Genomic DNA, 14068 nt, shown 5'->3' with positions numbered 1-14068 from the left:
AGAGAATTTTCAGATTTAACCAACCTTGTACAAAAGTAGTCTTACGAAAAGAAATAACTCAGTTGTGATAGCTTTTACTGGAATATTTGATTTTTGAGAATATTTGATTTTTCAGGGACTTTTTTCATGTAAAGTTGAGCTAAGTGAGCAGTATTTGAAAGAAATGGCTATAAAATTCTTAGTTTTTAAATTTTGTTTTAATAAGGGACTAAGCTAGACGGAGGATTATTATATCTAGAAAGATTATTAGCATATTTTAGCTACTAATCCAGAATCGAGTAATATATAATGAATGCTCAAGTTTAACGTAAAACAAATAGAAATTACAACAAACATGTTTTTCTCAAAAACACCGGCTAGCATGACGATTTTTTGGAAGAAGCTAAAAAATGCTAATTTTTATTTAATGTATGTATTTTTTTTTATATCCCCTATTTACTAAGATATTAGATTGTATTTAACGCTTTCATGCTTTGCAGAACTTCGCCAGGAGTTACAGGTTCGAAGCCATAATAGAGAAGCAATTAGTAACGGAATTTTATCATCAAGTCCCATAACAGACCGCTGCCTTACCCCGAAAAGCCGGAGTATAGAATCAGACAAACTGGCTAATGAATATAAAGAATCCCCTGTCAAAGGTAAGGATGGTTTCGCTATATTTAGAGTTTAGCAAATATTAATACTTGACAACACCGTGCAAGACTACTGAATAATGCTTTGTTGGTTGTCAGATCCTGCTCCTCTTAGTGTATTAGTAGGCTTACGGCTTTAATGACGGCCTGGATTATCCTTAATGACTATGAAAACAATAAGGTAACGAATGAAACTTTATTTACTCAATTTAGCTGCTATTTAAAGGACACTGTTCCTGTTTATTTGTTTATTCCTCTTTAATTAGTTAAGATAATTATTTCAGTTGAGTTCATATTTGTTACAAAACATGAAGTATAGTCAATACGTTGTTAAATGAATAACAGATGCGGTAATTTCAATCATAACTCACGAAATACCGCCTGATGTTTAAACCATTTGGCCCCCTCCCCCTCCTAAAAAAATCTTAAGTTTTCCCTAATTTTTGGGTACTTCTTATTTTATTTTTTTCGCGATGGGTCCAGTAATGAACAAAAATATTTTCTTTGCTACTTACGTGTTACAATGACCACTCCAAAGAATTGAGGTTAGGTTAATCCTAATGAAATATACCAAAATATGATGATAATATAATGCTTTAGTAACAAAATTATGGAAACTACAACCGAGAATTATGGAAAGCAGGTCACCCAGAACGCATTATATTAAATATCTAACCTAACCTAAGCCCTAACCAACTCTAAATATAAAATATTTAATTAAAATATACTTACGTCGTAGTTATTCTCACTGGAAGTAAGCAAATCATAACCGATTCCAGAGAGGCAAACCGTTTTTTCAGATCCTAGACAGCGTAATTCGATATTTTTTCACGGGGGTATTTCACGGGTGTATTTCCCGGAAGTGGGGGGGGGTAGACGCCGGCTCCAAGAAAACCCCTTATCAAAGGACTCCAGTCATTGGCGTTGTTGAGGGGGAAATTATCCCCCCAATAATTGGGAAAAACTATAATATATTAAGTAGCTTTAAAACTGTTACTCGTTTTAAGTGTCAAGTTTGCTTTTTAGTTTGAGCAGATAACTTTGTTTTTTAACTAATCCATGCTCTTTTTTAGTTTAAGGAAAACGATAAAAATAGAGGTCCATTAAATTTCATAATATGTTCCGCGTTAACATTTTCCCAAATATACTGCCTTTGAAACTTTATCGTCAAGTAAAAATGTGAACGTAGTTAATCGCAAAATTGAAAAATGTTCTATACTTCGTGTTCCACCACATTTGCTTAGGTCAATTTTTCCCTGATATTTAAGACAATTTAACTTCCTAAAATCTATCAGTGCAAGATTAGATTCTCTTGTTTTAAAACTTTCAAAAGTGGGCATGAATACATCCTCAACATCTGCAAATAAGACATAAATGGAATGATTCAAGAATAAGAAGGTAGATATACATTAAATATAATCTCCTGAATGAAAAAGAAAATAAGACTTTGTGCTTTTTATAATGATATTCGTACTATAACTAGATAGGTCAAATCGGTTGTAGTTTGGTCACAGAATTTGGTAGAGGGGGATCCGTTCCAGGAATTCTTTAATTGCTTTAATTTTTATATCAGTATTTAATTGAAACTGCATTCTCTTATTTATCATTGAAATGCCTAATAAGCGCTGATAATAATAGTTAATATAAGCTCCAAATTCTAAATTTGTAATTCAAGTGCCTAACAAGTGACGAGAACATCCTATTCCATACGTTTCGAGTTCACATACTAATCCATAAATTTAGAACTGCCTCTATGTATAATACCATGCTGACTTGTTGCTATTTTCGCTTTTCTAAGCGACAATATTATGTCTTTTAACCACCTCCAAAAAAAAAGAATTAACATAAATGTGCTAAGAATTATCAGTGAAATTAGTCGCATTTCATAAAATGTCAGCGCTACTTGTGGGACATTTATCTCTGAATCAGCATGCTGCGCGGAATGTCTGCTGAGACTAGAATATAGAGAATTTAAAGAAAATATGTATATTTTTCTCACAATTTAGAAATTTGGTTTAGACGTTATAGCAGTCCCAACCCATTCCATATTTGTGTCGTTATCAATTATACCATGTAGCACTAGGAGACCGAACTTTGCTTGTAAAGGGGATTATAGACACAAAAATGGTATTCAGTTAACCCCCCTCCGAAAATGTATGCCCCCACAACCTGATTTATACAAGAAGAATTTTTGTGTAATTTTATAGAATTCGTTTTTTAAACAAGGGGGAAGGTAATTTACAAACTCTAGGAGTCAATTTTCCGTTCCAATTGGCATCTTGGTAATTTTTAAATAATTTAAGGTTTCTGCAGCAATGATGCCAAGAAGTGTTCAGATTTTCTGGATGTTCTTTGTCAAACAATGCCCAATGGATAAGCTAATAATTCTTACTCTATTTTTCGAATACTGTCAAATTTGAAATACGGTCGCTATTTAAAATTGGGGAATATGTCACAATATTATGTTTCACAATCTGTGGTAATACTTTGACTTATCCTGTATCTTTACTTAGACAGCGCAATTGCGCTGGCTATGATTTTGTTTTGGCTGTATTTGGCCCGCTGATATCACTGCTATGTACTAATATAAATCCGCGAACGCAAGAACAAATCAATTTAATAAAAAATCCTAAATAATATTTCAATAAATATCGTATATTTAAAATTTAGTACAACAAATTAAATCTTACAGAATAAAAATCCATTCAAAATTACGAGAAAACAAATAGAGCGATACCCGGGGCTATTCGAATAGAACTTGGTTAAATTATGGAATTGAGCATCCTGTGCTTTGTGTAGGGGGTTGGGGGAAGTGGAGGGGAGGGGAGATATGTACTGCAGCATTAGTGGTGAATTTGGCTGAGAAAATCCGAATGTATACGACATTTACTTTCGCCCACCCGAAAGCATGTTTATGCTATACTACTTTCGTCTGCAGCGGCTCATTGCTAACAATCATAGGCAGCGCAACAGCGCTGGGACACTTCGTATCGAAGGAGTTGACGTAGAAAATTCCAAAAGGGCTCATTCGACTGAAAATTGAAATGTCTAGTGCCCTTTTTAATAGTCGAAAGTGATTGGAGGACAACTAACCCCCCTCCCACACCCACCATTTCCCCAAACACATTCAATCAAATTTTGAGATAGCTAATTAGTTCAACGTAGTTGAAAGATCTGGAAATTATGTCTGAGGATACAACCCCTCCCCCCACATCCCTCAGAGCAAGGGTTGTAAGCTATGTCCTAGGGCATTTAAGGTTTATATAGAAAAGGTGATCTTATAAACTTCGGAAGGAGCTCATTGGATTGCTAATCAGAAGTCTGTGCCCTTTTTGAGATTTAGAGTGATCGGAGGGTAGGTACCCCACCCCCCCACACCTCTTATTTTTCAGAAATGCATTTGATAGAAATTTTGAGATGGTCATTTGCTGTCGTAAAAACTTCAACTCAATCGATTGAAAATTCAAAGGGTGAGTGCTCTTTTTAATAGTCAAAAATGATTAGAGGGCAACTAACCCCCCTCCCAAGCCCACCATTTCCCCAGACATATCCAATCAAAATTTTGAGATAGCCATTTTGTTCAACGTAGTTGAAAGGTCTAAAAATTATGTCTTCAAGAATGACAAACCCCCCCCCCCACAGCCCTCAGGGCAGAGGTTCTAAATTGAGTCCCGGGGGATTATAAGGTATGGTATATATAGAAAGGGTTTCGTAAAAACTCAAAAATGGGTTCAATGGACTGGAAATCAGATGTCCTAGTGCCCTTTTTAAGATTCAGAGTGATTGGAGGGTGGATATCCCCCCCCCCCACACCTCGATAGAAATTTTTAGATGGCCATTTGTTGTCATAGATACTTCAAAAAGAGCTCGTTCAATTGAAAATTGAAGGGCCAGTGCTCTTTTTAATAGTCGAAAGTGATTCGAGGGCAACTAACCCCCCTCCCACGTCCACCATTTCCCCAAACACATCCAATCAAAATTTTGAGACAGCCATTTTGTTCAACGAAGTTGAAAGATCCGGAAATTATTTCTTTGAGGATGACAACCCCCCTACAGCCCTCAGAGCAAGGGTTACAAGTTATGCTCTGGAGGCCTTTAAGGTATATATAAAAAGGGTGATCGTATAAACCTCAGAGGGGGCTTATTGGATTCGTAATCAAAAGTTCTAGTGTCATTTTTAAGATTCAGCGTGATCGGAGGGTGGATACCCCCCCTCCCCCCACCCACACACACCTCGTATTTTCCCGAAACGCATCTGATAGAAATTTTGAGATGGCCGTTTGTGGTCGTAGAAACTTTGAAAAGAGTTAATTCGATTGGAAATTGAAATAAGTTTTAATATTTTAGATTTATTAAAGTTTATAAAGTTTAAACATTTTAAACGTATTTTTTTTTTATTTAAATCATACAATAAGTAACCGAGTCAAACTGAAAACGAGCAAAAATCAACACGAGTAGGGCTGACAACCCCCATGTCTTCTCAAGACCAGAACATAATTTGCACTTTACTGAAAACAAAATACATTTAAAATGTTTTCACTTTGTTTTTACTTATTTAAAATGTTTTTATTAGATATACGAAGCGGAAAGTCCTCTCCTTTGCACTCCAACTACAGCAAGAGTGTATGGTGCCCTTTTAAAGAGTAACAAGAAATTGGAGGGCAAGCAACCCTTCTTTCAGGCCCATTCATTTTCCAGACGCATCCAGTCAAAATTTTTGAGACAACCATTTTGTTCAGCATAGTAGAACGGTCCAGCAACTATGTCTTTAGTGATATTAGGCATTTCAACCCTCCATAGTTATACAACTGGCCAATTATCCTTTAAAACTAAACGTTACTTTAAAAATAAATAAAAAGGCATTGTGTTTATGGTTGCCAATAAGACACCTCAGCAATATATCGAGAACTACTGAGGGAATTAAGTTGAAACTTTTGGGGATACTACTATTACTACTTCTGTTCTTACAATTTAAATACATAAAAAGAGTGTAAGTGTATCCAGGTTGTCACAGAACATACATAGAATCTTTTGGGAGTGATATTAAGTTTTATTTTTCAGGCCATTTCCAGAAGTCAGGTTTTTCAAAGAAAAGTAGAGCTCTATTAAGCCAAGGAGGAGCAAAAATAAGGTCAAATAATCCTCCAAGCGTAAAACTATCACAAATCCACTAGCAATAAATAAATGAAACTCAAAACAAACAGGAAGCATAGGCAGCGCAATAGCGCTGCCTAAGTAAAGAATGATGTGGGCACTATGTAATATTTATTTATTTGTTTGTTTTTTTTTTTTTTTTTTTTTTTTAGACTAGGGTACTTTATATCGAAGGTGTTGTGATAGAAACTTCTAAAAGGGTCCATTCGATTGGAAATTGAAAGAGCTAGTGCCCTTTTCAATAGTCGAAAGTGATTGGTGGGCAATTAACCCCTCTCCCACGCCCACCATTCCCCCAAGATTTCCCAATCAAATTTTGAGATAGTCATTTTGTTCAACGTAGTTGAAAGGCCTGGAAATTATGTATTTGAGGGCAATGCCCTCCCTACGGCCCTCAGGGCAAGGGTTGTAAGTTATACCCTGGAGGCTTATAAGGTTTATATAGAAAGGGTGATCGTATAAACTTTGGAGGGGGCATTCGATTGCTAATCAGAATATTTAGTGCCCTGTTTAGATTCAGAGTGATGGGAGGGTGGATACCCCAGCCATACACCTCGTATATTCTCGATATGCATCTGACAGAAATTTTGAGATGGCCATTTGTTGTCGTAGAAGTTCAAAAAAGGCTCATTTAATTGAAAGTTGAAAGCCCTATTGGCCTTTTTAATAGTCGGAAGTGATTGTATGGCAAGTAACCCCCCTCCCACGCCCATCATTTTACTAAAGACGTCCAATCAAAATTTTGAGATAGCCATTTTGTTCAACAGAAGTGAAAGGTCCGGAAATTATGCCTTTGAGGATGACAACCATCCCAGAGTCAGGGCAAGGTTTATAAGTTATGCCCTGGTGCCCTTTTTAAGTGTCTCTAGTGCCCTTTTTAAGATTCAGAGTGATCGGAGGGTTTATACCCCCCCCCCCCACCACACCTCGTATTTTCCCGAAATGCATCTGATAGAAATTTTGAGATGGAAATTTGTTGTTGTAGAAACTTCGAAAAGAGCTCATTAGATTGGAAATTGAAAGGGCTAGTGCCCTTTTTAATAGTCAAAAGTGATTGGAATGCAACGAACCCCTCCTCTCACCCCCACCATTTCCCCAAAAACATTCAACCAAAATTCCGAGATAGCCATCTTGTTCAACGTAATTGAAAGGTCCGGAAATTTCGGATTTGAAGATGTAACCCGCCCCCCCCCCCGGCCTCAGGGCAAGGGATGTAGGTTTTGCCTTGGGGGCATATAAGGTATATAAAAAGGGATCGTATAAACTTTGGAGGGGGCTCTCTTTGGATTGCTAATCAGAAGATTTAGTGCCCTTTTTAAGATTTGGAGTGATCAGAGGGTGGATACCCCCCCTTCCCCACACCTCTCAAGTATATGCCAATTGAACTAACAATCCACGGTCTTGTTTTGGTTTGTTTTTTTTTTTTTTTTTTTTTTTTTTTGTTATGGTTTTTTTTTAGTAAAGCGCAAATTATGTTCTGGTCTTGAGAAGGCATGGGAATTATAAGCCCTACTCATTGTAGTTTTTACCCATATTAACTTTGACTAGCCATTTATTGTTATTTCTGTTTGTTTTGAATTTTACTTACTTATTCATAACAATTCGGGATAGTTTTGCACTTAGAAGATTATTTGACTTAATTTCTGCTTATTTTTGGCTTAATGCAGCTCTCTACTTTTCTTTGAAAAACTTGTTTTGTCGAAGTTTTCAATAGCACACCCACTTCAATAGCACCCCTTCTTGCCCCCCCCCCCCATAAAAATACTGTAGCTACGTCTTTGATTCCAGTCAATAAAGGCTTACGATAACAATAAAGGTTTATGGTTATTGTCCTAATTGTCTAATTTAATCAAAACTTTGCTAGAACGCTATTTAATCCGGTAAAAACCTAATAATAAACTGGTGACCTTGATTGCACAATATGCCGCTGTCAATGGATTGTTATTTCAACTGAAGTGAGCTGTTGAAATTGATTACGTTATTTTTTCCATAAATCATATATAAAATACCTTGGGACAGCATAGTGGATACGACTGTGTCAGTAGATAGAAGGCGTTCGGGTTTGATCCCTACTGTCGCAAGGAAACTAGTTTCAAAACTGGCATTCAAATTTTTGTTGTTTTATTTTTGTAACGATTTTTCTTGAACTTGACAAAGAGCAATTTAAAACAACAACTATAAGATATTGTTAAGATCGTACTCGCACAAGAACTGAGTGATTTCTTGTGTGAAATTTTAAAAAATTGTAGCCAAATATCCCCCCGCCCATTAGATGAGAAATAGCTGAAAATCTCATAAGTAAGCGAAACTGAAAGAAACAGAGTCTTGATAACGATGAACATATAAAAAAGGTAAAGTTTTTATGTTTATTTAAAGTATACAAAATTCATCAAGTTTCATGTGACCCAGCAAAAGCTACGCCCATGAGAAAATTTCCCTATTTTTCGAAAAAGGGGAGGAGGATATTCCCTAAAAGTCAATGGATCTTAATGAAAATCACATCATCAAATTCAGCGTATCCGGCTTATTGGCTCAATTTTACATGTGCAGATGTTAACGGGAATTGTCCAGGGGGGAATTTCTACTGAGTTGGGGGTTTCTAGAGTATCTTTCCGTAGGAGGGGGATTTTTCACGGGATAAGTTCGCCATGGGGAAGTTTTTCACGGGATAAATTCTCCAGAGAGAATTTTCTGAGGGAGCAACTTTTTACTAGGGGGCGGGTTACTTGCGGGAAAACTTTTCCACGGAGTAAAGGATTTCCGGCATGATTATAAAAACAATCTTGATTATAATAAGTCTTTTTCAAATGAAAGTGCACTAAGAAATAACAAAATCACCTGGATCTGTCCGCAAGAAAATTTTCGGGGGGAATTTTCAGCTAGAATGGAACTGTCTGAGAGGAATTGTCCTGGCGGGGGGGGGTGTTTTATGTTGGAATAACTCCATGGAGGGAATGTCAGGGGGGAAGGAATTCTCCATGGAGGGGGAGCTCGATTTCCTGGCACTGTTTAAAAACGATCAGAAATTAAATTAAAAAAAACAATTTTTTTTTACTAAAAGTAAGTAGCAGCATCAAAACTTAAAAGGAACCAAAATTATTACTTATATGTGGAGGGCTGTCCATTTCTAGTTTGAAATGGAATTTGAATTTCAAGTTTGACTTTTCGTCCCGATTCCTTAAAAACGACTCCTGAAACACTTAGCGTAAACAGCTAAACGGAACGCTCCCAAGAAGTGAAGTTAGGTTAATCCTAATGAAATATACCAAAATGTGATGAAAACATTATACTTTATTAACAAAATTATGGAAACTACAAAAAAGAATTACGAAAAGCTGGCCACCCAGAAAGCATTATATGAAATACCTAACTTAACAAACTCTATATATTAATTATTTAATTAAAATATACCTGTATATTAGTTTACCTCACTGAGACTAAGCTAATTATCTCCGAATGCAGACAGAATAACCGGTTTTACTGAGATCAAGAATTTGAGTGTGGACGCTATAGCACGTAAATACCTTTTCTTTGACAATTTTAATAAGTACTCAGAAATTCAAGAAAAGCTGGGATGTCGGGGGCTTGACACCTAGCAGATGAACTAGAATCGAGAGGAATAAGCTCTGCTTTCTTTGGTTGTTGTTTGTGGAAGTGCTATGCGAAAGAATTTTTTTTAAGTGGGGTGGGCTATTCTGCACGCTGTTATGCATAGGGTATATTCCATTGTATGAATGTGAGATAATATGTATTTTTTGTAACAAGTTATTAATAAGTTATGGGTTCTAGTATTTCCTATACCTTCAAAAAAAAAACTGCATAAAATCGTAATATGTAGTATACAAATCAGTTTTCAGCCACTACGGCACCCTTTACTTCACTATCATCAACGGCTACAAAACTTTTGTAAGTCAATTGATATGTCAATAGACTGACGCTCTATCTAAAAACATATTAATAAACCTTTCTTTAAAGTACTACCCTATCAAAATAAAATCGTTTGTTACCAGAAACTACCTCCACCCCCCTCCCTTCCTGGTCTCATCTTAGGCCATATTCATACCTGAAAATCCCGATTTTCTAAGTTTTTTTCAAACTAATAAAATTCTTAGGGTACTGTCGCGATTTAGTCGTTGTTGCCACGTCGAATTTTGAAAATGAACTAGTAAAACTGATTAGATAAATCTGGGTATAAGCCTTTATCTTCAGTTTGCTCCTTGTTTATCCAGTTTCGCAATACAATTTTTGAAAAAGCCATGTTTATTGACAAGCGTTTTGTCTGTTTTCAAATTTTATGTTCTGTTTTCAAAGTTTTATTATACTTATTATATTCTGTAAAGGCGATTTTATTTATTTTATATAGGAAACTTTTTGAATAAAACTGAAACACTGAATCTTTCTTTAAAAGAAAATTTTTGATCCTTCTGATATTTTTTTGACGATGCAATTCTTGACAATGATAGATTATCTGGAATAATATGTTATTAGCGCTGAAATCGTCTTGGGTCAATTGTAGTCCCTCTATAGGGCGGCATATTTTTACTAGTTGCGCCGGTGTATAAATAAGATACTGATATTAGTGGCGGTTCTGACCTCTCTTGCGCCCAGGGCAAAATTTTGATTAGCCCACACCCCTTCTCCTATCTCCCAAAAATTTCTGGCCAAATTTTAACAAAATTTTTATTTATTTATAATTTCTCATTTATTAACAAATTTTTCCGTTTATTTAAATATGTCTAAAATTAATTAAATTCGTATTTAATAAAATTGATATAAAATTAAATATATAATTAATGCTTACTTACATTTTCAAGGAATAGTGATGAATATATGGGAAAAATGAAAATTCCGGATTCAATTTGTCTATACTCACTGCCAACTGCGCTCTGCTTTATTTTAATAACTATAAAATTTCAAAAATTACAAATTGATTAAAACTGTTACATTATTTATTTGACATTTTATGGCCCTAAAATCTCTGCACCTGGGGCAAGTGTCCCGTTTGTCCCCTCCCTAAAACCGCTTCTGCCTGATATACAGGCAGTAACATATAGTGAGTAACACATAAACTACTCTAAAATTTTATGTAGCTTGAAAATACTGCACTAAAATGTTGATGCTATATTCCTTTCGGTACTTGTATGATATACGCCCAACCGTTCTAAGTTGTTCATTCATTGACTCATTATAGAACCGTTTTTTTTTTTTTTTTTTTTTTGTTAGTTTCTTTCAGCTTAGCGTGAGACAAGACAAAGAGAAGTGACAGAATAGAGGAAAAAAAATGTATAATTAGGGCTATATGTTTGCACATTGGAGGGGGGTGAGGGTAAAGTATTTAGACAGTGTGAAGTTAGAAAACAATTCTTACTACATAATATGCAGAACAACTGTGCCCAACACATTAGGCATGCAGACCTGCTATACTTTACCCCCCAACCCCCCTAAGGCGCAAATATATAGCCCAAATTTGTTTCTAAAGTATTATATTTTTATTTTACTTTGGTATATTAGTTTAGGTAGGGCGTTTATCACACAAGTACATTCTTTTCTCTTATGTTGATGCTCTTGTGTCTTATTATATTGTTGTTCGCTGTGCAACCAATATGACACTTTATATTGTGGTCAGGTAGAAAAGTACGTTTGGTATGAAAAAAAATATATACAGTTGAAGTAAAGACAGCTTTACTTACATCTTCACGGTGGCTTCACTGTCAACAGCGTTTCAGTCCAGGAGCATTGTTATGGCTGCGTTCTTCCTGACTCAAAGATTAAGTCAGCGAGGGGTTTCCAAGTCTCTTTGCTCGGTGGTGTAAATTGAGGGAACAGTGGTGAAATTTTCGCTAAAAACCGCTGAAAAAGACATTTGGTACTTCCATTGGAAAAAAAAGCAAAATTCTCCAATTCTGCTTTCATTTTGAAAATACACTTTTGTTGCCCCCCTCCCCCCTTCCCTCGAATTTCCTTGAATTAGCACCACTAAATGGAATTTATACTTTAACAAGAACAAAAAGCCAATTGCTTTATAAAAAAGGGAAAGCAAATCTTATTTTAAAGCTGCTATCAGAGACATCGTTTTTAAAGTTGAATTTGACCAAGTCCAATGAAAAATGTACTTAAGCTACCAAAAATATATTTAACCCTTTCCGACGAAGTGGTTCCAACGTGAAACCACCTTTTTATGTTTTTTTTACCATGATCCGTATGTGGTGAAAATAAGAAACCACTGGTCTAGCATATGCCTAGCAACGCTATCTGACGGACAAAATTTTATAGGCAGCCTAATTGAGACCTAGTGAGGTGACACCTAGTATTTATATTAGACCATGTGCTGCTTTTTAATAAAAAGTAAGAAAGTTTAAAATACTTGGAAATAGTAGTATCTTTAATATTGTTTTTCCTGTCAATTTGTTCTTTGTGTAGTAGAGTACAATTTAGTAGCATCACAGTTTCAGATATGAAGCAAGATAAGGAGATATTGGACATGAGAGGCTGGTCATCCCCAATGACCACCTTGCAACATATGCTAAAAAGTTTGTTTTTTTTTTTGTTTTTGGAGTGGTTTGAGTTTGAGACCACTTCAGCAGCTCGACAAAAAAAAAATGAAACTTAAGCAATTTCCACAAAACTGAGTCTAGCATCTAAAATCTTAAAATAAATTTGCTCTTTTTTATTCTTTAATTCTAAATTCTTGATCTGATTGACAACATCGTATTTCAAACAAACTAATATGCTACTCAAAAAGGTGTTTCGTTCACCCCAATTACTCGAGATGGAATGAAAGTTTTTTTTAGCAATAGATATGCTTATAGGTGTCAAGACAGTATCATCTTATCGAGATTTCTGATCAAGTCCCGGTGAACTCAGAGATAATTACATCTCTGGGCTGATGAATAAAAGCCGTTTCAGCTGGCTTCTTGCTCACGTTCATCTCAATGACAATTTGATCTTACCCCGGAAAGGAAGTGACAACTATGACAAACTCTACAAGATCAGACCTCTGATTGACAAACTACGCTCAAGCTTTTGAAGGACTTACAAGCCTACCAAAGAGCAGGCCGTCAACGAAAGCAGTCAAATTCAAAGGACGTATTGCTTTCAAGCAGTATATGCCTATGAAGCCCATAAAACGAGGATACAAGATCTGAGTCAGAGCAGACACGCACGGTTTCGTTTGTGATTTTCAGGTCTACACCAGGAAGTTAGCTGACCATAGAGAGTTTGGACTTGAAGAACGAGTAGTTATCGATCTTACCACGGGATTGGAAGGCAAAAATTATCACATTTATTGTGAAAATTTTTTCGGTTGGGTAAACCTCATCGAAAAAATGGAAAAAACCTCATGGAACAGCAAGCTCTACTGCTGTGGTGCTGTTCGTGCAAACTGTAAAGGTCTACCCAAACTCAAAGCCGAAAAAGAGCTGAGTTGAGGTGATTCGGACTACGCTGTGAGTTCAGATGGAATCCACTGTGTATGCTGGAAGGACAAACGATGCGTACAGCTTCTTTCGACGATTCATAAAGAAAGAGAAGTGACATGGATCGGTAGGAAGGAGAAAGATGGATCTATTACCCAAGTTACATGCCCAAACGTTGTCGTCGAGAACAACAAGTTTATGGGATGGGTCGACAAAGCTGATATATTGAAGTCTCTCTATGGGATTGAAAGAAAAAGCAGAAAGTGGTGGCACCGCCTACTGTGGCACTTCATCGACATTAGAACAATCAATTCCTTTATCTTGTTCAAGTTTTCCGCTATACCAGATGCTAATAAGATGACGTTGAAAGATTTTAGATGTCGCATTGTCACTTGTTTGGTTGGAAGTTATTCATGCAAGGGTGAGAGAGGTCGGCCATAGAGAAAATTGGAAGTTTTCCCCAAATTCAAGCCTTGCGTTCCTCCAGAAAAGAGATTGGATCAATCAAAACACTTACCTGTTCAGGGTACTTCAAGAAGATGAGCTCAATGTAGTAGAAAGATTGAGCCCCATGGCACGAAATGGCAATGTTCAATTTGAAAAGTTTTATTGCGAATGAATTGCACAGAGAACTGCTTAAGGTCTTTTCACCAGAAGTGAGGTTTTTCCTGCACATGTGTCAAAGTGGTCTCTACCAGACACCACCTTATATTTCATTTCATAGTTGGAATAAATTTTTTTTAGTTCAATATTTGTTGGTTTCTAAGCCCAGGGACATAGGAAAAGTAAAAAAAGCGAAATTTTCTGACGATTTCATAATTCGTGCCGGAAAGGGTTAAGCTACCAACAACTGCGAAAAGGAAGTCT

The 14068-nt window shown here is 36.1% G+C and overlaps 2 protein-coding genes across 5 annotated transcripts in view; one reads left to right on the top strand and one right to left on the bottom strand.

Moving 5' to 3' along the window:
• LOC148940154 (poly(A) RNA polymerase GLD2-B-like) overlaps window positions 1-14068 on the bottom strand; it is a 610602-nt gene that overhangs the window by 471754 nt on the left and 124780 nt on the right. The window lies entirely within an intron of this gene.
• Window positions 1-14068, top strand: part of LOC148940155 (nuclear distribution protein nudE homolog 1-B-like) — a 101173-nt gene that overhangs the window by 66908 nt on the left and 20197 nt on the right. For all 3 annotated transcript variants that reach the window (XR_016143442.1, XM_089105791.1, XM_089105792.1), the window contains exon 6: window positions 480-638. Coding sequence is in view for 2 of the 3 variants with exons in the window: in XM_089105791.1 (XP_088961917.1) it covers window positions 480-638 (159 nt within the window). In the remaining variant the exon portion in view is untranslated. The remainder of the gene's footprint in view (window positions 1-479; window positions 639-14068) is intronic.

Source organism: Artemia sp. Qi Xiang Cuo, chromosome 20 (assembly GCF_049724085.1).
Source record: "Artemia sp. Qi Xiang Cuo chromosome 20, ASM4972408v1, whole genome shotgun sequence".
Lineage (NCBI taxonomy): Eukaryota > Metazoa > Arthropoda > Branchiopoda > Anostraca > Artemiidae > Artemia > Artemia sp. Qi Xiang Cuo.
This window is presented reverse-complemented; position numbering and strand designations above follow the sequence as displayed.